Source organism: Schistocerca piceifrons, chromosome 4, assembly GCF_021461385.2.
Source record: "Schistocerca piceifrons isolate TAMUIC-IGC-003096 chromosome 4, iqSchPice1.1, whole genome shotgun sequence".
NCBI classification, from domain to species: domain Eukaryota; kingdom Metazoa; phylum Arthropoda; class Insecta; order Orthoptera; family Acrididae; genus Schistocerca; species Schistocerca piceifrons.
This window is the reverse complement of record NC_060141.1, coordinates 142,185,465-142,212,346: the sequence shown is the minus strand read 5'-3', so window position 1 is coordinate 142,212,346 and position 26,882 is coordinate 142,185,465. Positions and strand designations below refer to the sequence as shown.

Below are 26,882 nucleotides of genomic sequence, written 5' to 3'. Positions count from 1 at the left end.
CAGGGAGGGAAATAAGGGGTGACAGCAGGAGAGAAGGTTAGGGGGCGGCAAGAATGGGTGGGGGCAGCAAGGAGGGGTGGGAGTGGAAAGGAAGGGTGAGGGGCGGCAAGGAGGGATGGAGCACAGTGATGAGCAGGGAAGTGCAGCAAGGAGCAGAGAGGTGCAGCAAGTAGCAGAGAGGTGGGGCAAGGAAGGGTGGGGGGGCGGCAAGTAATGCGGTGAGATAACAAGGGGTTGCGGGCCACAAAGAGGGCGGGGGCAGCAAGGGGGCCAGGGGGGGCCAGGGGTGGCAAGGGGGTGGGGGCTGCAAGGTGGCAGGCAAGGAGGGGCGGGGCGGAGGGAACTAGGGCAGGCGGAGGGAACGAGGGCAGGCGGAGGGAAAGAGGGCGAGCGGAGAGGTAAAGGGCGGGCGGAGGGAACGAGGGCGGGCGGAGGGAACGAGGGCGGGCGGAGGGAAAGAGGGCGGGCGGAGGGGCAGAGGGCGGGCGGAGGGGGCGGAGGGCTGGAGGGCGGGCGGAGGGCTGGAGGGCGGGCGGAGGGCTGGAGGGCGGGCGGAGGGCTGGAGGGCGGGCGGAGGGCTGGAGGGCGGGCGGAGGGCTGGAGGGCGGGCGGAGGGCTGGAGGGCGGGCGGAGGGATGGAGGGCGGGCGGAGGGATAGAGGGCGGGTGGGCGGGCGGAGGGAAAGAGGGCGGGCGGAGGGAAAGAGGGCGGGCGGAGGGAAAGAGGGCGGGCGGAGGGAAAGAGGGCGGGCGGAGGGAAAGAGGGCGGGCGGAGGGAAAGAGGGCGGGCGGAGGGAAAGAGGGCGGGCGGAGGGAAAGAGGGCGGGCGGAGGGAAAGAGGGCGGGCGGAGGGAAAGAGGGCGGGCGGAGGGAAAGAGGGCGGGCGGAGGGAAAGAGGGCGGGCGGAGGGAAAGAGGGCGGGCGGAGGGAAAGAGGGCGGGCGGAGGGAAAGAGGGCGGGCGGAGGGAAAGAGGGCGGGCGGAGGGAAAGAGGGCGGGCGGAGGGAAAGTGGGCGGGCGGAGGGAAAGTGGGCAGGCGGAGGGAAAGTGGGCGGGCGGAGGGAAAGTGGGCGGGCGGAGGGAAAGTGGGCGGGCGGAGGGAAAGTGGGCGGGCGGAGGGAAAGTGGGTGGGCGGAGGGAAAGAGGATGGGTGGAGGGAAAGAGGGTGGGTGGAGGGAAAGAGGGTGGGTGGAGGGAAAGAGGGTGGGTGGAGGGAAAGAGGGTGGGTGGAGGGAAAGAGGGTGGGTGGAGGGAAAGAGGGTGGGTGGAGGGAAAGAGGGTAGGTGGAGGGAAAGAGGGTAGGTGGAGGGAAAGAGGGTAGGAGGAGGCAGAACAGAAGGGTAGGAGGCAGAATAGAAGGGTAAGGGGCATGAGAGAAGGGTAGAAGTAGGGATAAAAGGGTAGGATGTGGGAAAGAAGTATAGGAGTAGGGAAAAAAGGGTAGGATGTGGGAAAGAAGTACAGGAACAGAGAAAAGGGTTGAGGGCAGGAAAGATGGGATAGGGTGAGAAAAAATGGCAGGGAGTGGGAACAAATTGCAAGAGGAGGGAATGAATGGCCACGGGCAGGAAATAGTGGCTGAGGGGGGGAAAGGGGGGTAGGGGACGAGATAGGAAGACAGGCAGATAGCAGTGGGTAACAGGCAGATAGTGGTGGGAAAGAGGGAGAGACAGGGGGGTGAAAGAAGGAGGCAAAGGGGGGAAAGAGGGAGTAAAGTGGGTTAGAGAGATGCTGAAGACGCAGACAGTTGGTATAGGTGGTGCGATGTGGGAAAGATGGGGTGAGAGAAAAGACAGGGGTGAAGGCAAAGACAAGGGAAATAAGCAAATGGGAACAGGAGACGAGGTAATGAGGCGAGTGCAAGGTGGGAAGAGGTGAACTGTGAAACAGGGAGAGAAGAGCAAAAGAGAGCAAGAAGTAAAAATGCTGGGATGTTGAACGAGGTTCGGAAGGTGTAAGGAAGGGGCAGAGGGAGAAGACCGAAGGCGAGACGGGTGAGTCAGACGGCGATGGCAGGGGGGGGGGGGGGGGCAGACACAGGGCAACAGGAGGGGAGAGACAGGGTGATAGGGGGGAGACACAAGGCGACAGGGGTGGGGGGCAGAGAAAGGGTGATAGCGGGGAGAGACAGGGCTGTGGGGCAGAAGAGACAGGGCGATGGGTTGGGGGCCCGACATGGGGCGCCAGGGGCCCCGACACGGGGCGCCAGGGGCCCCGACACTGGGCGCCAGGGGGGGGGCCGACACTGGGCGCCAGGGGCCCCGACACGGGGCGCCAGGGGCCCCGACTCGGGGCGCCAGGGGCCCCGACAAGGGGCGCCAGGGGCCCCGACAAGGGGCGCCAGGGGCCCCGACAAGGGGCGCCAGGGGCCCCGACACTGGGCGCCAGGGGCCCCGACACTGGGCGCCAGGGGGCCCCGACACTGGGCGCCAGGGGGGGCTGACACTGGGCGCCAGGGGGCCAACACTGGGCGCCAGGGGCCAGACACTGGGCGCCAGGGGCCAGACACTGGGCGCCAGGGGCCAGACACAGGGGGGCAGGGGACAGACACAGGGGGGCAGGGGACAGACACAGGGGGGCAGGGGACAGACACAGGGGGGCAGGGGACAGACACAGGGGGGCAGGGGAGGAGGCATAGGGCAAGGTGATTAGATTGGATTGATGGGGTTCAGGGACCAAACTAAAATGTTAGCAGTCCCTCCATCCTATAAGTGTCAAGCCAGGAAAAGTCCTTAGAGAGGAAGGACACATAAGATATAGCCTGAAAAAGCCGACTGCAACCTATAATCAATAAAATCAAGAGACAGAAGTAATTGTAAACAAGAAAGTCATAAGAGGGTAAAGATGGGTGAGTTGCTCTACCCAGAAAGCAACTGAAGGGACTTGGGACATGTTATGACTTGGGACATGTTATGCTATTGGAGACACAATCTCTGCATCTAACTGGTGTTTCCTCACCCTCCATTAACACAAGAGAACTCGCAACACAGACAAGTTGACAAAATCTCAGAAAAATAAAACAATGATGATGAGCCAGTAAAGCAACACCAGATGTAAAGGAACAAGAAGAATTAAAATGGTGGGGAGGGCAGGAGCCAGGCTGGACCAATAAGCAAAGGCAGTCATGAACCCCTTATGTTGGAGGTGGCACAGGGCACCCTTCCAATCCCTCAAGCAGCTGATGAGACTAATGTACCCTATGTCACAGAAAGGAGTAAAAACTACTTCCATCGATAAAATGTCAAAGGAAATCAGGCACTTTGGCTTCATCTGCTAGCACCAGAGATAGTGTGTCAGCAAGTACAGGCTGACAATTATTGAACTATATGAAATAAAATCGTCATAACTTCTGAACGGTTGTGTTAGAATGTTCAAACTGCACAGCTGGCCCTGGTGCACGATAGGAATTAGTATGTGCCTGTATGGTTTGGTTTAGTGACGAAGCCCACTTTCATTTGGATGGCTTTGTCAATAAGCAAAATTGGAGCATTTGGGGGACTGAGAATCCGCATTTCATGATTGAAAAGTGTCTTTGCCCTCTATGGATGACTGTGTAATGTGCAACGTCCAGGCACAGAATAATCAGTGCAATATTCCTTGATGGCACGGTGACTAATGAATGATAGGTGAAGGTTATGGAAGACAATTTCATCTCCATTAACCAAAGTGACCCTGATTTTGACAAGGTGTGGTTCATTCAACACAGAGTTCGAACCCATCAAAGCAGGAGCATGTTTGATGTCCTGGAGGTGAACTTTGGGGATCACATTCTGGCTATGGGTACCCAGAGGCCACTGGCATGGGCCTCGATCGGCCGCCATATTCTTCGGATCTGAACACATGCAACTCCTTTTCATAGGGCTATATTAAAGACAAAGTGTACAGCAATAACCCCAAAACCACTGCAGAAAACAGCCATTCAGGAGGTCATTGACAGCATCCATGTTCCAACCCTTCAGCGGGTCATGCAGAATTTTGCTATTCGTCTGCACCACATCATTGCCAATGATAGTAGACATACTGAACATGTTATAACCTAAATCTGAATGTCTGTAGTGACATTTACATCTTGAATAAAGTGTGTGTGCACTTCATAGTTTGTAACTAATTTACATTTTTTTCATATAGTTCAATAATTGTCACCCTGTATAAGGTTTTGCTATAAGGTGGCCAAACAGAGGGCGCTCCAGTAAGATGTGGGCCATCACCATATGGACATCACATTGACAGTGGGCTGGATCCTCACATCATAGGATGTGACCATGAGTCAGCCACATGTGGCCAATGCTAGTCGAAAAGAGAACAGCAGAATCCCTGAGAGGAGCATGAAGGGAAGACTTTCATAATTTGTTTGGAGGAACCAAGGAACACCAATCCATATTCGAAGCCTCCAACAACTGATGGCAGGCAGTTCATTGAAAGTCTGATTATGGTACCCCAATCTTCAAAGTCTACATCTTGGTAGCACACTTGGCCAACCAGTCAGCATGTTCATTCCCTGGGATTCCACTGTGACCAGGGATCCCAACTGGGTGGAGATCATACAGGAGATTCTGGATAGTCATAGCTAATACTTGTTGAAGTTAGCATCTATCAATAGCCTCAAGACTAATCAGGGAGTCCCTGGCAATTAAGGACACCTCACTGATGCTGGAACTAATGTGACTGAGACCTCAAGTGATAGCCACTAATTCTGCAGTGAATACACTGCATCCGTTCGGCAGGGACCAGTTCACTGCACCTTGCATGTGTGGTGACAACATTGGTTCATCTGTTGACCATGGAGTCATTGGTGTATATCACTTCCAAATACAGTACTGCATCAAGAATAGCCACGAGCAGGCAGCGAAAAACCATGGGGGTTAACAGAGTACAGAGTAGGTTGGTTGGTTGGTTTGGGGGAGGGGGGAACCAAACTGTTTGGTCATCTTTTGGTCCAAAGAATAGGCCGACTTAGATCCAAGGATTGAATACACACCATGGGGCCACACACAATTGCTACCTGACAAGAGGAGTGGGGGGAAGTTGGAGTTCAGAGCAGAGACACAGTATGCGAACAGTGATTGTGATTCCACTCCTCAGCCTCTGTTGTGGGGGGGAATCTCCCTGCTAAGGGGAGCAGCAAATGTGTATCACATGTCGAACAGCAGTTGTCTGCACATGATCTGTAGTGAATGGACCGCAGCCCCCACAAGAAGGCTACTCACAGGACTGGGCCAAAAGCCACCTGTTGCAAGACAGAACCCACAATGGTGTATAAGGTGCATCATTCTCAATGCTGAGCCATATGCCAGACTCCCATAGTCATGGCACAACAGGGTCAGAGCTCCGTAAAGCCACCAAAGTGTAGAGCAGTCTACACCCCAGCTAGTGGTACTGAGGCAGTTAAAAGTATTAAGGTGCGACCAGCATCTTCTCTTAAATTGGTGAAGATGGGGGAGCCATGTCGATTTGGCATTAATACCAGTTTCAAAAAGTGATAAGACTCCGCTGCATTGACCAACTGGTCACTGAGGTAGAGTTCTGGTTGTAGACAGACAGCATGATGCAGACAGAAGTGTATAACTCATGTCTTGGCTGCTGAAAACCGGAAGCCATGAGTGACAGCCCAGGACTATGCCCTACAGTCAGTGTTCGACAACAGTCACAGTGAAGGAACAATAGTAAATGCACAAATCATCAGCACACATGGAGGGTGACACCATAGGCCTTCACAGCTTCAGCTAGGCCATTGATAGCCACTAGAAAAAGGGTCACACACAATAAATAGCCCCTTGTATATGGGGTGTACTGTGGCAAGCATTAACATGAACCCAGAAAATAGGGTATGTCAAGAAGTTCCTCACATTGGTTAACAAGGTTGTCATGAAACCATGTGGTGTCATAATCCATTGGCAAGTCAAAGACAACAGTGATAAGATGTTGATGTCAGGCAAAGTTGACCAGATAGCAGACTCCAGGCAGACCTAGTTGTCAGAACTAGAATGCCATTGATGAAAACCACCTTGTGACTTAGCCAAAAGAATCTGAGACTCAAAGTACCAACAAAGCCACCAGCACACGATATGTTCGAATAATTTGCAGAGTGCAGTAGTAAACTGTCAATCTCAAGGGGCGTTAACTTGATTTCAGTACCAAGATCTCACACTTTCTTGCCTCTGAAGTGGGACCTCATCTTTGCTCCACAAATGGTTGGAAATGGCAAGGACATGATGTTGGCAGACCAGCGATAGGCTTCTGATCATTTAGCTGTGGATGCAGTCTGACTCTGGAACTGTGCCGCAGCAAAGGTCTAGACACTGATGAATTCCCTCTCACCGAACGGAGCATTATATGTCTCTAGGTGATGAGTAGTGAAAGGTAACTGAATCTGCACCACCCATCATTTGAGGACATAAAATGCAGGCTCATAATTCTCAGACTCAAAGATTCGAGTATAATGCAAAGACAGCACTTTTGGCCACAGCATCTGGGTCAGTGTAGAAACACCATGCATGGGGATCCCAAGAAACCCTTGTAGTGTCACAGTATATTTCGTAGGAAATAGCATGTCACTTCAAGCTTTAACTTAGCCAAAGAAATATGGAGGAAGATTTCTTAATGTGTAGGTTTGACAAAAAGACTGGACAGCCCACTCTGTGGGTAATTCTGTGCAAAGACAGTAGTTCGTGGATGCCATATGTCTAGGGAGTGGTACAGGTGGTAAGACATCGCAACATGCTGTGAAGTGGGGCCACCTACTCAATGCTGGTACTGCACCAGAGATCAACTCAGCCCAACGAATAGCCCCGCGGACAACAATGTGTGACTGGCTGCTTCTCTGAGCAGAGATACCAAATGATGTTGATTTGGATCTTGAGTGACAATCAATCACAGAGAACATTGTCTGCTCTGGCAATTATAATACTGATCAAGTCTTCCACAAGTTGTTAATGAGAAATGGTGTTTATGACGTTGAAGAATACGTAAGCTGACTAAGTTAACTCGACATCCAAGTGTATGTTGATTTGGTGATATTAGTTGGAGAGCTGCATCCCATAGAGCTCCACGCGTAACTGTTGGGTGAAGATAAATGATTATCATGACAGACTGGAAGTGTTTAGCAGGACCATTCCACTATTCCACTACTTACTCAAATGGTAACAAATTATTTAAGAAAACGGGGAGGGGGTGCAGCGGGGAGGGGTAGCAGTGGAGATGGTGGAGGGGGGGGGCAGCGGAGATGGGGGACAGTGGAGATGGGGGGGCAGCGGAGATGGGGGACAGTGGAGATGGGGGACAGCGGAGATGGGGGGCAGCGGAGATGGGGGGCCAGCAGAGATGGGGGGGTCGCCGCAGAGATGGGGGGTCGGCGTGGAGATCGGGGGGGGGGGGGGGGGGGGGTACGCGTGGAGAAGGGGGGGAGCGTCCGCTTGGAGAGGGGGGGAAGCGTCCGCTTAGAGATGGGGGGGGGTCTGCATGGAGATGGGTGCGGGATCCGTTTGGAGATGGGGGGTCCGCGTGGAGATGGGTGGGGGGGGGGGTCCGCGTGGAGAGGGTGGGGGGTTCCGTGTGGAGATGGGTGGGCCACGTGGAGGTGGGGGGGGGCCGCGTGGAGGTGGGGGGGGGCCGTGTGGAGGTGGGGGGGGACCGCGTGGAGGTGGGGGGTGCCGCGTGGAGGTGGGGGGGGACCGCGTGGAGGTGGGGGGGGCCGCGTGGAGGTGGGGAGGCCGCGTGGTGATGGGGGCGGGGGGGCTGCGTGGAGATGGGGGGGCTCGCGTGGCGATGGGGGGTGCCGCGTGGAGATGGGGGGTGCCGCGTGGAGATGGGGGGTGCCGCGTGGAGATGGGGGGTGCCGCGTGGAGATGGGGGGTGCCGCGTGGAGATGGGGGGTGCCGCGTGGAGATGGGGGGGCCGCGTGGAGATGGGGGGTCCGCGAGGAGATGGGGGGTCCGCGAGGAGATGGGGGGTCCGCGAGGAGATGGGGGGGTCCGCGAGGAGATGGGGGGGTCCGCGAGGAGATGGGGGGGTCCGCGAGGAGATGGGGGGGTCCGCGAGGAGATGGGGGGGTCCGCGAGGAGATGGGGGGGTCCGCGAGGAGATGGGGGGGTCCGCGAGGAGATGGGGGGGTCCGCGAGGAGATGGGGGGGTCCGCGAGGAGATGGGGGGGGGTCCGCGTGGAGTTGGGGTGGGGGGTCCGCGTGGAGTTGGGGTGGGGGGTCCGCATGGAGTTGGGGGGGGGGCCGCGTGTTGTTGGGGGGGTGGGGGTGTCCGCGTGCTGTTGGGGGGGGGTGTCCGTGTGGAGGTGGGGGGGGCCTGCATGGAGATGGGTGGGGATGGGGGGTTTACAGCCCCCCCTCCCCTCCCACCTTGAACTACGTATGAACCTTGCCAAGGTGGGGTTATTTGCGTGCCTCAACGATGCTATCAATACTGTAGAAACAATCATAACGGAGAGGCCAGACAAATGTGGTTCCTGAAAAAACGCAATAGCCTTTTCATTAGTTGCAGGGGACAACAATCTGGATGACTGACTGATCTGGCCTTGTAACATCTGCCAACTTGGCATTAATGTGTTGGTACTGCGAACAGCTGAAAGCTACAGCAAACTACAGTCATTACTTTTCCCAAGGACATGCAGCTCTACTGTATGGTTAAATGATGATGGCATCCTTTTGGGCAACATATTTCGGAGGTAAAATAGTTGCTCATTTGTATGTCGATGCAGTGACTAATCAAAGGGATGCTGTCCTCAGTAAAAACAAAAATGGTTTTCTATGGGCCGGAGCATGATTCATTAATCGGGCAGGTAGGTTAGAAAATTTAGAATAGGAAATGGATATGTTGAAGTTAGATAGAATGGGAATTAGGGAAGTCTGGTGGCAGTATGAATAGGAATTCAGGGCACGTCAGTTACAGGGTTATAAATACAAAATCAAATAGGGATAATGCAGGAGTAGGCCCAGAAATGAATAAAAAAAAAATAGGAATGTGAATAAGCTGCTCTAAACAGCATTATCATAGTCCAGATAGATAAGAGGCCAACTTTCACCACAGTTGAACAAGTTTATGTGATGCCAACTAGATCCGCAGATCAAGAAAAGTTTGAAATAAAAGTATGATAAGATAAAAGAAAGTATTCATACAGTTAAGAAAGAGGAAAATTAAGTTGTGATGGGTGACTGAAATTCGGTAGTATGAAAAGAAAGAGGATGCAAAACAGTAAGATAATATGGACTGGGGCAAAGGAATGAAAGAGGTACCTGCATGGCAGAATTCTGCACAGAGCACATTTTAATCAATGCAAGCACTTGGTTTAAGAATCGCGAAAAAATATGTATATGTGGAAGACAGGTCGAGACACTGGAATGTTTCAGACTGATTATATAATGGTAAGACAAATTTTGAAACCAGAATTTAAACTGTAAGACATTTCTAGGGACAAATATGGACTCTGACAATAATTTATTGGTTATGAACTGTGGGTTAAAACTGCAGAAACTGCTAAAATGTAGGAAATTAACGAGGCAGAACTTGGTTAAGTTGAAAGAATCGGGGCTTATTGAGAGTCTCAAAGGGAGCATTAGTCAACAACTGACGTAAACAGTGAAGGCAGCACAGGATCAAGTACATAAAAAGATGAAGCACAGCTCTTTCAGAACTGAATATTTTCTAGAAGAAGAAAAATTTTCTTTTGTGCTGTAATGCTGTTGGGTGACTTTTTAATGATTTTAGACGCAAGATTTATGTAAAAATATATACCCATTTTCAAAATAAAAATATGAACTCGTTTTTAAAACACACTTTGAACACTTGGCATCTTCTTATGGACTAAAATAACTAATTTTGACATATTCACTGTTGTAATAAATTGATCACTCAATAATTACCATGCAATACAACAGTAATAATAATATTAATTTATGTAGTGGAAACTAGGTAACCAAACACTTCTGTATATTCTGGCAGTCACAAGCTACTATGTATTGCTCACTGACTAGCTGATATTTTTATAGTGAAACAAACAGGTGGCAGCACTTGTACATGATCACAAGATTGAACATTCACAAATACGTACATGTTGTTTCCACTGGGGAAAAATATTTCTGTTCCATCTAAGAGAGATAGAAAATTTGATGTACACAATTGTAACTAGTGGGTCTATGAGCCTAGTAGAAATCCTTGGGCATCCCAAGAAATAGTGAATGTAATTGGTGAAAGGAGGAATACATTAAAATACTGCAAATGAACCAGGTGAAAGGGAATACAGATGCCTAAAGCCTCAGAAAGTGTGAAATGGCTAAGTAGGAATGGCTAGTAGACAAATGCAAGTCTATAAAAGCAGGTATAATTATGGGAAAGAGAAGCAGCTGAATGAATAACAAGAGGACAGAAAACTGTACTAAGCAAAGGAGGACAAGGTGAAAGGAAAAAGGGAAATGAACTTGAAGGCAATATCGTATGGAAGAGAAATTACACGAACATGAGATCAGAGATATGTTAATGCAAGAAGAATTTGGCATTGAACTATCCATTTCATAAGTCATGATTGCAAAATAGAGATATAAATTGGTTATAGAAGAATGGAAAAACAAGTAGATGCCAGCCTCAAGGAAGATGAATTAGAGTTTTGGAGAAATATAGGAAAACACAATCATACTGACCCTATAACTTATTCGAAAAGATCGGTTAAAGAAAGGCAAACGTATGTTTGTGGTATTTGTAGACTCAGAGAAAGCTTTTGACAATGTCAACTGGAATACAATCTTTGAAATTCTGTTGGTAGCAGAGGTAAAATACAGAGAGCAAAAGGCTATTTACAACTTTTACAGAGACCAGATGGCAGTTATGAGTCGAAGGGCACGTAAAGGGACATTGGTTGAGAAGGCAGTGTCACATGATTATAGTCTATCCATGATACTATTCAATCTGTAAACTGAGTAAGCAGTAAAAGGGATCAAAGAAACATTTGTAGAAGGAACTGAAGTTCAGGGAGAGAAACAAAGGCTTTGATATTTGTTGACAACACTGTAATTCTGTCGGAGACAGCAAAGGACTTGGTAGAGCAGCTGAATAGTGGACAGTTTCATAAAATACGAATATAAGATGAACATCAACAAAAGCAAACCAAGGGTAATGTAATGTAGTTGAATTACATTACGTAGTGCCATGGGAATTAGATCAGGAAATGGGATACTGAAAGCAGAAGATGAGTTTTGCCATTTGGGCAGTAAAATAACAGAAGATGGCTAAAGTAAAGAGGAGATAAAATGTAGACTGGCAACGGCAAGGAAAACGTTCCTGAAAATACAAATTTAAATATTAGGAAGTCTTTTATGACAATATTTGTTTGGAGTATAGCTCCGTACAGAAGCAAAATGTGGATGATAAGCAGTTCAGACTAGGAGAGGAAATGAGACTTTGAAATTTGGTCTAAAAATGAATGCTGAGGATTAGATGGGTAGAGGAAGTACTGAACAGAATGGGAGATAGCAGAAATTTGTGACATAATTTGGCTAAAAGACAAGATCAGTTGATAGGACACATTCTGAGACATCACTGAATCATCAGCTTAGTAGTGGAATGAAGCAAGAATGGTAAAAATTGTAGAGGGAGACGAAAAGATGACTATAGTAGGCAGGTTCAAATGGATGTAGGTTGAAACAGTTATTTACAGATGAAGAGGCTTGTAGAGGATCAACGAGTGTGGACCACAACAACAACACATCATTGGTTGCTGAGGACCGAACATATCATCCAGACCTGAAACAATAGGAGGGATAGGTACTTTTGGATAAAATGGGTAAGCAACCCTGCAAGCCTCATTCATGGTGTGCTGATAAGATACAATGGCACCAGGTCGGGAAGAATACAGCGAAAAAGTGCTGTTGATGCAAAAAAAGCACTGTGCACTGCAGATTCTACAGTTATAAGTTGGTCTGTGTTACACCAGAGTGACCAAAAGCCCAGAGTGACTGAAAGCCACTTCAAAATTGTGATAAATGTTTTCTGGGTTCCAGGCACCAACACATTCATCAGTTGACCATTCTTTGAAATAATGAACATGCCCTTTTCATTAGTGAGAATGGTCAATAATTAGTAAAAATATGAGGGTCTTTTCCCAGTTTCCAGATAGGAATAATAATAATACCTTCTTGACATTAGGAGGGAACTTCCCTTTTTGTGAAATACGGTGTCACTGCTAATGTGTCACCAATATTATTATTATTATTATTATTATTATTATTATTATTATTATTATAGTGCATGATAGCAGGCTTAGTTAGTTATCTTGTGTTGGTTCATGTCATTTAGATTTTAGTGGAGGTGAGTTGGTGAGGGGATATTGGGACTAGCAGGTTGAACGAAATGGTCTTCTTGTTGGAAGTTAAGACAGTAATCGGAGTGCTAGGTACAGGAGAAGATAAAGGATATGCCTGTGTTCGTTTGTGCTCAAGAATAAGTTGCTTTCCAATAAGATAGGTTTTGATTTAGCTCTGGTGTCTGAAGAATTTATTGTTCCAAATCTCTAAAGTAATGAGTGACTTGATATTTGAATATTCGGTAATTACTCCTCATGCATCAATACCCTATACAAGTCAAGTGTTTATGTTAACAACTCAGCAATTACCTGGACACCCATTAATTTTAGCTCATTTTACAACATCTCTCTCAATCTCCTTGGGTTAGTTACTTATAGTCTCCTTTCGGGATCTGACCTCCATTTTTTTCAATTTCACAGAAGTATGGATCATCTGTGGAAGGGTGTGCACAATATGTCTATTGTACAGTGTGATTCCCTGTACCTACTATTAGATGAATTTATATTCACACTTTCAATACAGAGTGGCTGCCAATCCGCTGTGGGTGTTGTCATGTACTCTCACGGCTGCAGCCCCTTCATAACACACAGATCACACTGCTGATCCTTTAGCTGTAACCTCTCCATGTATGACAAGGAGTAGGCACCTGTCCAATGAGTGGCACAGGACTATGGGTAAAGGCTATTAAGCCACAAAGCCTTTGCTAAGGCAAGGTGGCAACCATAAGGAGAGCCTCTAACAGGAGTGACTGGCATCAGGGCAGATGATCCCCAATGAAACAAATCAAATTTATCAATACTGGTGGCTGTGCCAACACAGTTGTCTTAGCATTTAGAAAGTAAGATTTAAATAAAGGGTTTTGGAGATGAACAGTTTGCCCAGTTCTTGGTATGCTCCAGAACTGATGCTGAATCTTTTGCAACAATGAATCCACTGTTTTTCAATAACACTATTCCATCACGAATTAATGGACAAAGAAATGTACACTGACCTAGAGCAGAGTGGAGCTTTCATCGTAGCTTGCAATGGAAAGGTTTTCACTGAGGAAGTTATGGTCTCAGTAATAGGTATGGTGTCAACCACTATTTCCTCTTTGTGTGAGACGTTTCAGATGATAGAGGTTTGGACACATGTTGTCCTACCATACTAATTGGGATATTTCTTGGATGAGTAGAAGGAAAATATGAGGGTAGATGTTGGGAACAATCCCCTACATGTGTAAATTGCCCAGAAAACCAACACCCTAATCCACCAACATGTTGAGTTTTCAACATGAAGAAGAAAATCCACAAACATACAACCTAGAGCTGACTGTCTATCAAATCAGCATGCTAAGAAAAAGTCTGAACAACTCCAAGCAATTAATATGACATCAAACTTTGCAAATGTTGTGTTAAAATAGACAAGTAGTGTAATGACAATGTTTCAGAACACCAACTCCTGGCATCAGTTACATGTCAATGCACGTACTTCAACCGGGGGAAATGGACGTCAGTTCCCTTGACCCCTAAACTCACAGCACTGGCTGTAACCAACTGATCAACACTGTCGGAAATGTCTCATTGTCCTTTCACATCACCAGGGAAGTGGATGGATACTTGGCAAGGTGAGACACCCACCCCCCCCCCCCCACCCCCCGTCCTAAGACAACAGTCTACCACCAACTACTGGCTGAAAGTCACAGCCCATGGATCACAGAAAGGAATGGTCCCATTCTGTCCCAGAGGTCAAGATAGGAAAATCCTCATGGGAACTTGGAAACTGAAACCTCACACGGAAAAAAAATAAAAGAAATAAATAAAATTGAAAATTAAACATAATGCTGTGACACCACCCACAACCCCCCAGGCCTCCCCTTCCCGAGAACAAGCCTATGGGTAGTGATGATGAACCACACATTGAGGTTGAGCACACCAGAACAGCAAAGTAGTTCATACTCCCATTTCCCCTTCGCTGCTTTCTCAGTTCACAATCTGATGTTCCTGCAATGGAATTGTAACAGCTGCCCAAATGCCCAACATCTCTGGCAGCTCAGACCATTGACAACTGTCTGTGGTCCCAGTCAGATAGAATCTTTTTACAATCACTGGTCTCACAATGTGTTACATGTCTGAGAGTGGCAAACCAGTCCTCGTAAACACGTTTGTAAGTCTGCATCCTTGTAAACACTTTTGAGAGTCTGCACTGATACACCAAGATTTCAGGCAACTTCATTTATGGTGTGGTCATTGATACATCCAAACATAATAGCTTGCTTGTGTGAACGAATGAGCTAAAGTTTAAGTATCCTTTATTGTGCCTGTCAGCACCTTCTGTCATATTTACAGTAAGTAGCAATCTATCTTTTCCTTAGACTGTTGAAATCCTATAGTAAAAGTCACATTAACACTGAGAGGACATCTGGAGAGCCTGAATGCTCATACACCCACAGACTTTCAGTGAGCAGGTGCAACTAAACATTGCATTAGAAGCTGTGGCTGTTTGTGTCCATCCGTTAGGGTAATAGTATGTAACATCGGTCTACCCCCACACAGATGCAACTCATATCACAAGCTGTGGAACTAGTGAAAGAGCTGCCTCCACCCTGCATCTGGCATGGGGCAGCAAAAAGAGACCTAGCAGGGTACAAGTAATACAGCTAATAAATGCAGAAGTGAAAGTCTGCCTACTAAACACAGAACTATAACACAATTCAACCTTAGATATTGTAAACTGCAGTCTGAGCATGTCACCCTCGATCCAGTACACTGTCGATAACGACCTCCTCTGGGATAGTGACTACTTGCCTCTCACTCTTTCTTTCTCAAATTGCCAAACAATGGAATACGCTGCTCCATGTTGGTTGCTTCAGAAAGCCAACTAGTAAGCTTTCACCTCCAATCTTCTTTTGAAGCCAGTCAGAGATGCATACTGAAGTTGTAGCACAAGAAACTATTGACACAATCATACATGCTGCAGAATCAATACCCTATTCCTCAAGGCCCCTCCCCCTTCTCCCCTCTGGCAGAATCCCGAGCCCCAGTGGTCTGAAAAAATAGCTGCAGCTGTCAGACAGCATAGACAGTCATTGCAAAAACTCAAATCCATCCTTCTACAGAACATTTAACAGATTTCAAGAGACTTTAAGCTAAGGCAAAGTTTTTAATAAAAAGCGGAATGTAGAAAGTAATGGAAACATTATGTATCATCTACAAGTGCCCCACGCCCCACTGTCTCAAGTATGGACTATCCTACATAGCAAATGCAACCAGCAACTGCACACAGTAGTTTTTGGCATCTCCCTCAATGGTGATAAACATACTCAAGCGACGGGCATTGCTCAATGTTTCAAGGCAAACTTCGCTGAAGTGTCTGTATGCAGTTACTACCAGCCCAGTTTCCTCACCGGGAAATACCTGATACAACAAAACTACTTATCTTTCCATCTGCAAGGCCTCAAATCATACAATGTTCCATTTAATGAATTGGAGCAGCATTTTCGAAGGGTGTCAAAACACAGATCCAGGATCTGACAAAAACCGCATTCAAATGAAGGTTAGCTGTGCAAAAGGGTAGCAGCTGTGCAGAGGGGTAGCAGCCATGGAGAGGGGTCAAGTGTAGACACGTAGTTGTGTAGAAGTGGAGCTTAGAGTGGGAGTTGGGTGGAAAGTTGCAGTGGGGAGAGGGGGAGGCAGGGGGATGAGGAAGTGTTAAAAGGGATATGTGGGAGGAGGACGGTCAGAGAAAGAGAGAGTGGAAGTAGGACGAGGAGTGGTGGGGAAAGGGGTAGTCAGAGAGGGTTAACTATGGACAGGTCTTTGGATTAAATTTATATTTGTCAACCTAAGGCCTAGGCCCTGCAGCAAGTATGTTGCCCCACCCCTTTAACATGAGGAAACTCCACACTGGTAACATCTTTAATATTTTATTGTTTTTGTTTTTACAGTAATGTGTAAGACTTCTGAAGCACAGAAGGAATAAGATACTATGACTCATTCCAAAAATGTAGTGAGAGAGATAGTACAGCTTCTACTGTCAGGTGAAGAACTGATAACCTTTTCTTGAAAAATTTGATTTTTTATTACTGATAATTTTTCTTGAAAAATTTGATTTTTTATTGCAGAATACATTTTAGTATGAGCTACAGATATTCATGACAAAAGTTAAGAGAAAAATTAAATTTTTGCATGATATAACAAAAGAAGAAACATGATATAAAAGTATTATGTTAGTTATAGGTTATTCTTACAAATTCACAGTCTATAGTCCATCTCAGGGAAGGTCTTTTATTGTAAGCTATAAAAACATTTATTTGTGACAAGGGAGGCAATTTATAAAACCTCTAAGCCATTATGTTGAGTGACATCATATGAAACATTAAGAAGACTGTTCCATATGGCTCACTGGCATAAAAGACACTTTTCATAATGTAATTTGAGAGTTCTTGATGAATATGGTTTACAAAGACAAAGTTTGTTAATATCAGCAGTGAAATTTATCATTAAAATACACACAATATGTGTAAAATGTTTCTTGCCAAAGCTCAAGCACAGCTTCTCCATCACAAGCCTGCTACAATATTGGACATCATTGGTGCAACCCATTCCAGTTTCGCCCGACTGTCAATGACAATAACGCAGCGCGAGGCAGTGTGTTTTACGTCTCAGTGCATCCCTGCCCAGCTATGATCTGTTCAGTGTGTGACACACAGTACAAACACAGCAAAACTCATTTCAACATACCTCCTTCTTGGCCTGTAGTTCCATCCTGACTTCACGAAGAGCCTCAACACCTTCCAAGTCACCTTCTCCCATAGAAAGAGCAGAAACCAAAAGCCTGGTTGCATGCAGGTAATGTTTCTTTGACAAATGCATTTCCAGCTTTGAAGGAACCTCCCGAAGCTGATCACTAGGAATAAGCACAAAATGTTAGCAGTAATATAAGCCCAAATGTAATAGTGGAAAACAAGAGGATGAATGAAATACACTGATTGCTTCAAATCGAGCATTATCAGTGTGACCTTTCTTGGAGTACTTTTGCTGCAATTCACTCCCATCCACAACAAAGTATTTACATTCCACAGAAATCAATTTAACTTTTCTTTATCTGTACATTCACTTTTCTTCCCTTTAACAGCTCAGCCCCACCTACAGAGTCTTTTTCCATAGTCTTTCCTACTACCCAATATTGCTCTGCTCTCAATGACAGTATTCATCCATTTATCTTATTCAGAATTGTCTCCATATCTTCAACTGCAGTTACACCTCAAATTAAGATTCTACACAGTTATTCTCTCAAAACAAACTATGAAATTTCCAAAGTCTTTCCAGAATACCACCTGGGTATTCATTTCAAATTCTGAAATATCCTGTATTAATTTTTTTATCATCCCATGGGATTATCTGAATCAACTATACTTGTTCAGAAAATGAGTTATATTGTCCACAGCAAGCCAATAAAAAACAAAACAACGTGAAACAAATGAAGTCTTCCTGCAGTACATAAACATGATCAATACATCAGAGGAAAGGACTTAAACTACAGTGAGGAACTCCTGCACAGAAGAGAGCACGTCACATGGAATCCACACTATGTGTATTTAAATGTGTCAGGTTGAAAACTCCTCTGTTTTTCTGTATTAAAATTGAATTGCAGAATGAAGTACATCTTCTGTAAGTACTACGCAAGTGCAAACTGTTATTATGTCTGGTCTTTACTGACTGAATGTGTTGATAATGTCTTCTAAAATCATCCCTGAAAGTATTTTAACTGGAATGGCATAACTAGAATTCTGAAATAACTGAACAGTCACAACCTTAAGTTCATGAACATTTACAAAAGACTGCTCTGATAGCCGCAATGTTGGCTAAGAATATCTTCTGTGAAAACACAAACCATAGTATGATACCTCAGAGTATGACAGCGTAGAATGTAACAAAGAAAACAAGCAAGTTACTGCACACATGATGCTAGTATATTGCACCTATGACGCCAGCTGTGAAAGTGTTTCTAACATAATATTGAAATACAGTATTCTGACGATTTGATAGGAATGCCCTTAAGCTCTCTATGTTGCCAATCAATGACTCAGGACATTTCAGACAGGCTTAAATATGCTGCAATGACCCCCACTTTTTTTTAAGTGACCTATGATAGAATATTGGCACATTTATCTGAGCAGAGCTAGTTAGCTGGCTCTCCATTAGGCATTTGTAAAGAATTCTGCATAGAAAAAAGAATACAACATCTACATCTACACACACACTCCACAAGCTATAAATGGTGTGAAGGGAAAACGACTTTCTATATACCACTGTAGAGCTCAAATTTCTCTTATTTTGTCTTCGTAGTCTTTACACAAAATGTACATTGGTGGCAGTATAATAGTTCTGCAGTCAGCTGCAAATACCAGTTCTCTAAATTTTCTAAATGCCTTTTTGCGAAAAGAATGTTTCTTTCTTCCAGGGAACCCTGTTTGAGTTCATGAATCACTTCTGTTTTACTCATGTTGATTGAATCTCCCAGTAACAAATCCAGCAGTAGGCATCTGATTGCTTGACCTCTCACTTTAATACAACCTAGTGGGAGTCCCAAACACTAAAGTAGTAATCAAGAATGGGTCATGAGCTACACTTCCCTGTAACCTTCCCCTCACAATGAAGTCGCCCATTTGCCTCTCTTACTACAATGCTTAAGTGCTCATTACATTTCATATCAGTTTGTCATGTTATGCCTAGGCATTTAATTAATGTGACTTTGTCAAGAAACACACCACTACTACTGTATTCGAACATTACAGAATTGTTTTTAAATAATGGAGACTCCAAGTAGAAGTATAAAAGTGTAGGAAAAGACAGATTGCTACTTACCACAAAGACAAGACACTTACACAAAGCTTTCTGCCACAGCCTTCATCAGCAAACAAAAAACAGAGAAACACACACCATTCATACACACAAGCAAGCATACCTCATGCACACATTACTGCCAACTCCAGCAGCTCAGGCCACAATGCAATTATCACATGGAATGGAAGCAGCAATCTGGAGGGGCAGGAAAGGGGAAGGGACAGTAGTCTATGGGTGGGAGAACAGAGGAACACTGTTTGGCAGGGTGTGCAGGGACTAGAATGCCAACAGGTGAAGCGTCAGGAGGTTGTGGGTCAAGGGGCTGGGGCCACCCTCTGCTGCAACCATTGAACTGTGGGTTTTTTTCCTTCTCCCCCCCCCCCCCCCCTTGGTATTACTACCAACCAGCTGTCCACCATGATCAACAGCCACCGCCAAACTGTGTCCAAGAGCAAAGTAGACTAACCTGTAGCACAAAATACAGCTAGCTGAGTGTATCATGCTTGATTTCAATGGCTGCTTCATTACTCCAGCTATCTGGCTCCCCCTATCCACCAGTAGCCTTTGTGAACTGCACAGATGGGAGTTATCCTTACAACACATTCTCCACTCCCAAAATTATCCCGGCCTCAACCTACAGTAACATACCGTCCTCCACCCATCAGTTTTCACCCTCTGTTCTATCATCTCCCCCTCATTCTTGTCTCCCAGCCTCTTTGTTTGCCACCCCCTGCCAACACACCTGCTGATCTTTTCCTGCTCCTCTCCTTTTCACTGGTCCCCCCACAGCATCCCTCTGTCCCCACACAAGTACACTACTATACCTTCTCCTTCCTTGCCCCCTTCAGGCTGCTGCTGCCATCCGATGCGATAATTGCATTCTGGTCTGAGCTGCTGGAGTAGGCAGTCAGGTACACGTGATGTGTGCTTGCTTTTGTGTATGAATGGTGTATGTTTCTCTGTTTCTCTTTTGCTGGTGAAAGCTGTTGCCGAAAGCTTTGTGTAAGTGTATTTTAATGGTGCCTGTCTCCAACTTAACGTGTCTTCTTTATATGGTATGCAGGACTGTATCTTTTCCTAAAGGATTCTTTTTCTATTCATCGCCATTAACTTATATTTTTCTACATTCAGAGAAGCTGCCATTCATCACACCAAACAGAAATTCTGTCTGTCATTGTTACCTTTCCACTGTCATTCAACAACAATATTTTCTTGTACACTACAGTGTCATCAGCAAACGGTTTCAGACTGCAGCTCACCTTATCTGTCAGATGATTTACGTACACAGGGAACAAGAACAGTCCCGTAACACTCCCTTGGTGCACTTATGATGATATTCTTGTCCCTAATGAACACTCACCATCAAGGACAACATACTGGATTCTATTATTTAAGAAATCTTTGAGCCTATCACATACCTAGTAACCTATTTTGTATGCTCATGCTTTCCTTAATAGTTTGCAGTGGTGCACTGTGTCAAATGTTTTCTGGAAATCTAGGAAATTGGAATCTGCCTGTTGCCTTTCATCCAAAGTTCACAAAATATCATGCGAGACATTAACATGTATCTCGAATTCAAATACTGGCTGTCTAATGACCAGGATAGGAAATTTCAAAAACTACAGGAGATTCAACATAGTAGGCCTAATATTGCAGTACCAAAAAGTGAGTTCGCATTCCTTCCAAAGACTAGTAATCTGACAAACATTATTTTTTACCAAAAGGAAAAAAAATGTTGTACAAGGCCTCATTCTATAACACTCAGCAGGAACCATCACAACAGAAATTCAATGAACTGATTTCTCATTCAATTTCAGCCCTAGATGGGAATTTACTTACTACAGACAATAGAGTAATAGGAAAATACTTGACTGTTACCAATGTTGCTACTCATCCACTTCTTCTAGGCATACAGAAAACATTACTTTACGGAAAATAAATAAAATACGCAAGGACAATGGAGCCCTTATCACACAGGCAGACAAATCAATGTCTGCTATAATCATATGATGATATGGTTAAACAGTTTATTGGGGTAAACAACACAGAAAGAAAGTAGATACGACCAAACTGCACAGTAGATTGCTAGTATTAACGAAACAATGAAGGACAAAAAAATCTTTTACAGTACATTCCAAAAAAAGATCAATTATTCCTGTGAATTCCATAAAGCTGGACAAAGATAATTTTCCTATCTGTCATATAATGTATGCCAGAAATGGGCCTGGATATCATTTGAATTGCTATTGTTAGATCATTTAAATAAGATTTTCAAACACCTGCTGAATTTTAAAATTTCCCATAGAGATGACCTCATTAAAACACTTTCTAGCCTTTTCATCCCTGAAGACAATTCGCTGGTATCCTTTGACATAAAGAAAATTCACTCCGGCATTCCGACTGAACAGTTGTACCAAATAATAAGTAAGAATCTTTTTAAGCACAACAAAAGATCCTGGGACAAAATCAATGAAGCCCTACAGTTCTTCAACCTAATTTTTAATTATAATTATTTCAAGTTCAGAGATACCACATACATACAGAAACAGGCTCTCACAATGGATCCTCCATTATCCTTCTGCCTTCCAATGTATTGATGACTACATTCGAACATAATATGACATAAAATTTTAAACTATATTCCAAAAAAAAAAAAAAAAAAAAAAAAAAAAAAAAAAAAAAAAAAAAAAAAAAAATAGTGATTTGAGCAACATATAATGATGACATTTCTCTATCATAGAGACACTCTTTTCAGAAATATAATAATATTTTGGAGAACTTAAACAGAATACTACACAGTATGCTTTAACATGTGAGTTTCAGACCATGCAATTGATAGCAGCCTCAAATGGTTATGATAACGTTTTTGTATGTAACATTAATAGGGGTATAGTATGAAGGCTCAATATGAATCACACTGTGGCACAATTTTCATCCCAACCAAAGATTGTCAGCTCTCTTACCACAATAGACAATACAGCTTTATCTAAAAAAAAAGGTACCATAGGTATCCTTTCCTTCAAGAGATTTCTGACAGAGTAGGCAAATACCTGGTTTCGAAAATATAGCCACAGCTTATTATATTCCTATGAGTAATGGCCAAAAATTTAGAGAAAAGGAAAGTATGTTGTGCGATAGGTTCAAGTTGTTGGGTATCTATCATGCCTCTTGCCAGAAATGTGAAGACAAAAATATAGGCCAAACTGGCAGAAGTCTTTCAACTCAGTTTAAAGAGTGTACAAATTGCAGGAATTCAAGATCAGCACTAAGTGCGCATTTATGTGACACAAGACATCAGATAACAGACGTACATGAGAGTATGCAAATCATACACGACTGGCCATTAAAATTGCTACACCAAGAAGAAATGCAGATGATAAACGGGTATTAATAAGACAAATAGATTATGCTAGAACTGACATGTGATTACAATTTAGGTGCATAGATCCTGACAAATCAGTACCCAGAACAACCACCTCTGGCTGTAATAATGGCCCTGATATGCCTGGGCATTGAGTCAAACAGAGCTTGGATGGCGTGTACAGGTACAGCTTCCCATGCAGCTTCAACACGATACCATAGTTCATCAAGAGTAGTGACTGGCGTATTGTGACAAGCCAGTTGCTCCGCCACCATTGACCAGACGTTTTCAATTGGTGAGAGATCTGGAGAATGTGCTGGCCAGGGCAGCAGTCGAACATTTTCTGTATCCAGAAAGGCCTGTACAGGACCTGCAACATGCAGTTGTGCATTATCCTGCTGAAATGTAGGGTTTCGCAGGGATCGAATGAAGGGTAGAGCCACGGGTCGTAACACATCTGAAATGTAACATCCACTGTTCAAAGTGCCGTCAATGCGAACAAGAGGTGATCGAGACGTGTAACCAATGGCACCCCATACCATCACGCCGGGTGATACGCCAGTATGGTGATGACAAATACACGCTTCCAACGTGCGTTCATCACGATGTCGCCAAACACGGGTGCGACCATCATGATGCTGTAAACAGAACCTAAATTCATCCGAAAAAATGACTTTTCCCATTCGTGCACCCAAGTTCGTCATTGAGTACACCATTGTGGGCACTCCTGTCTGTGATGCAGCGTCAAGGGTAACCACAACCATGGTCTCCAAGCTGATAGTCCATGCAGCTGCAAACGACGTCGAACTGTTGGTGCAGATGGTTGTTGTCTTGCAAACGTCCCCATCTGTTGACTCAGGGATCGAGACGTGGCTGCACAATCCGTTACAGCCGTGCAGATGCCTGTCACCTCAACTGCTAGTGATACGAGTCCGTTGGGATCCAGCACGGCATTCCGTATTACCCTCCTGAACCCACCGATTCCATATGCTGCTAACAGTCGTTGGATCTCGACCAAAGCGAGCAGCAATGTCGCGAAACGATAAACGCAATCGCGATAAGCTACAATCCGACCTTTATCAAAGTCGGAAACGTGATGGTACGCATTTCTCCTCCTTACATGAGGCATCACAACAACGTTTCACCATTCAAGCCGGTCAACTGCTGTTTGTGTGTGAGAAATCGGTTGGAAACTTTCCTCATGTCCGCAAGTTGTAGGTGTCGCCACCGGCGACAACCTTGTGTGAATGCTCTGAAAAGCTAATCATTTGCATATCACAGCATCTTCTTCCTGTTGGTTAAATTTTGCGTCTGTAGCACATCATCTTCGTGGTGCAGCAATTTTAATGGATAGTAGTGTCCATTTGGAGAATAATAGTAGCAACCTTAATATTTTTTAAGCGACTGCAATTTTCCGAGACTTACAAAAACCACCTGAGCTCATCTTAAGGACCAAGACACAACTGAGACACACGAATATTTTTAGGAAATTTTTACTATCTAACCAGATAGCCCATTGTTCTTATTTTTAGACAACGTATTTTGCTTCATGTAAAAACCTTTACTGTTTATAAATTCTTCACTGGTTTTCAAATAGCATGGAATAAAATCCATTAGAAATTTTTGTAGTCTGCATGATAAGGTTTTTACTGCATTAGTTTTCTATCCATGCACTGTCCATGTTTCATAGTATTTGCCAACTTAAATTGTAATTTATTTTTACACACAGCACCTTCCCCTCTTTTCATGCTTTGCCATCTCATTGGGTCTTCAAACACCACAGTCAATGTACTTTTCCTCATTGCAGCTTGCATAGGGCTCTAGCTAGTTCAGTGTTCCTTATGGCCATACCTGCATTGCATCCAGCTGATAATTTGGTATGTTTTTATTGGTGCTTGTATACATTTTTTGCATGCTTTGTAGGACTTATTTTATTCTCTCCACACCAAATACTCATTTTATTTTGTTTTAAGGACCTCGACATTTTATTAATTTGACAAATGCTTCTAGCGGGTTTTAATTTATTTACGAAGTGGAGGACAAGGAGAGGTGTCAGAAAAGTGTACAATAATGTTGTAGACACAATTTACATAAGCACCTAACACACGGCACTATTATACTCCTAACAATATTAAAAATGCCAGTGTAAAAAGGAAACTTGTGAAATACTTCCTTGGTAATCCCTGTTTAGATCAACAGAGGATGCACCTAAATTGGCATGAAGCTGGTCGTGGTTAAAAAAAAAACTTTCTATAGCCAGACCAGTGTTTGTCGTCTTCTTATAAAAATGTTTATAGGAATCCCCTGGGCTTTTCTCCAGTCACTTTGAACTTTGCACTGGACAAAAGATTCATGACAAATGCAAGGAAACAGAAGGGGCCATCCCATAGAGTACTCTCTGTAAAACTGAACTGAGATTCCTATTTGTTTTCAACTCTTTCATTTGCATCTCAATGCCAGGGATGTCAACTTCTATGTCCTACATATGAGAGACTGTGTGACAGTTGAACAACGGTATGTATAGTGGTGTAACAGGGTGTTCCATCTCTTCCCTGCAGTCAGATGAAAGATGTTCATGTGAAACACTGTTCAGGTAGTTAGAATGTGGGGAATTTCCACTGTGCAGGCTTCAAATTTGGTTTGTGCAGAGACAATGGGAGAAACATGAGCACAGGACATCAGCAACATGCGATGCTGTCAAGAGTGTCCACCTGCTGTGGAGATAGTATTTATACTTTGGCATCAAAGCTTGGCAGTGTTTTGGAAGGCCAGATCAAGCACCGCTACCCACAATGACAACACCCAGACACAGTTGAAAGAAACTGAGGAGAAATGTCATTTTTCTTTCATGTTCTGTCCTGTGATTCATTTTGGATGTGTTGTTCTGAGTAATAAGAGGTTTATCACCTAACATCGTAAACGTTAAATATGAGGACAAGCAAGTACAAGAAAGTTCTCTAAAAAGGCAGTTATGTCATTTCATAGTGAGTTGGTGTAGACTGTAAGGGATCCATGACGTGATCACAAACATAGTTATTAGTATCTGACACCAAGGTCGATAGCAGACAGGAGTCGATTGACGAGAGCAGAAGGAGGCAGTGCGACGAGTGTCGAGTGAGCGGTAGTACTGGAGAGACGGGCAAGAACGGTGGTCGAGTGAGTTGTAAACAGCAAATTCACCGGAGTATGACGAATGAGCGCGTCCCCCCCCGATCATCATGGAGTTGACCCTCATCAATACCAATTCACGAGTGATATAAAACCAAAAGTGACAAGTGCCGAATTTCGTGTTTCGCGTCAACCGCATCAGCCAGCAACAACCATGGATTGCAGTGAGGATTGTTGTGAATGTTAACCATCATCATTGTGTGTGACGAAGTACCTAAAATCAGCAACCTATTAAAGATATAACCGTAACTAAACGTGTAAGGCGAAGGTAGCAACTGCCTCAGAATTTGTGTGTTAGTAGAAAATATATACCAGTTTGTACATCGCAACCTTTGTGGTCCTTAATAATAGACAAATGTTCAATCATTAACTGTTCAGTCTCAGAACAGCCGCACTCGGTTGAAATACCCCCCGAAGCCACAGAAGCCTTTCATCCACTAAGAACATGGTCATATAATCATAATAATTAACTGCTTGGCGGCTTCTGTAAATCACACAAAACCCAATAAAGGAATTTAAACGGGGGTGTTTCAAGATGTGAGCTCTCTTATAGCTCTCAATCCTCTGCAGGAGGCAAATGAGTACTATGGTACATTCGTGGCACTGTACAGCAGCAGCAAATCTTAAATAAGGTAAAAATGCTCATGATCATCATCAGGGTGACAGACCATTAAGGACCATTGTTGACTCAGTTAAAAGCAAGAACCTGATCCATAAATACTTCAGTCTGTATATCTTTCTGCAAGAATGCTTTTTAAATGTGAAATTTAAAGACTTCAACTTTAGTTTTGCTGTCTTCTACTGCTACATCAAATTAGTAAATGAGTGACTGGATAGAATCCTTCGACCCACTTAGTGATTTTATATATGAACAGAATTTTCTATGCTATTCAGCAAGATCCTTTGCTAACGATGATGATGGAAGAAGTTATATGCTTCACGCATTGGACTTTTATAGATGCATGAATTTCCATTAACTTCTACCTGTTGGCATTTCCATGTTCTGTTATGACCAGAGAGTGCAACAATCTCTGCTTTCTTAGCATTTTCCAGATTTCATAATTAAACCAAAGTGGGTCTTTTTCATTCTGAATCCACTTACTCGGCACATACTTCTCCAGAGACAATCAGTTTAAACTCTGCCCATAATTCCTCTACATCCATTATGCTGGAACTAAATGATGTCCATTCACTATCTATGTGGGCTGCTAACAACTGCTTTTCTG

General features: G+C 44.6%; 1 protein-coding gene across 1 annotated transcript in view; it reads right to left on the bottom strand.

Moving 5' to 3' along the window:
- The window catches only part of LOC124795203 (exocyst complex component 4), a 234,362-nt gene that overhangs the window by 178,187 nt on the left and 29,293 nt on the right, over window positions 1–26,882 (bottom strand). Inside the window, exon 4 of the mRNA XM_047259109.1 lies at window positions 17,022–17,187. Coding sequence (XP_047115065.1) covers window positions 17,022–17,187 — 166 coding nt within the window. The remainder of the gene's footprint in view (window positions 1–17,021; window positions 17,188–26,882) is intronic.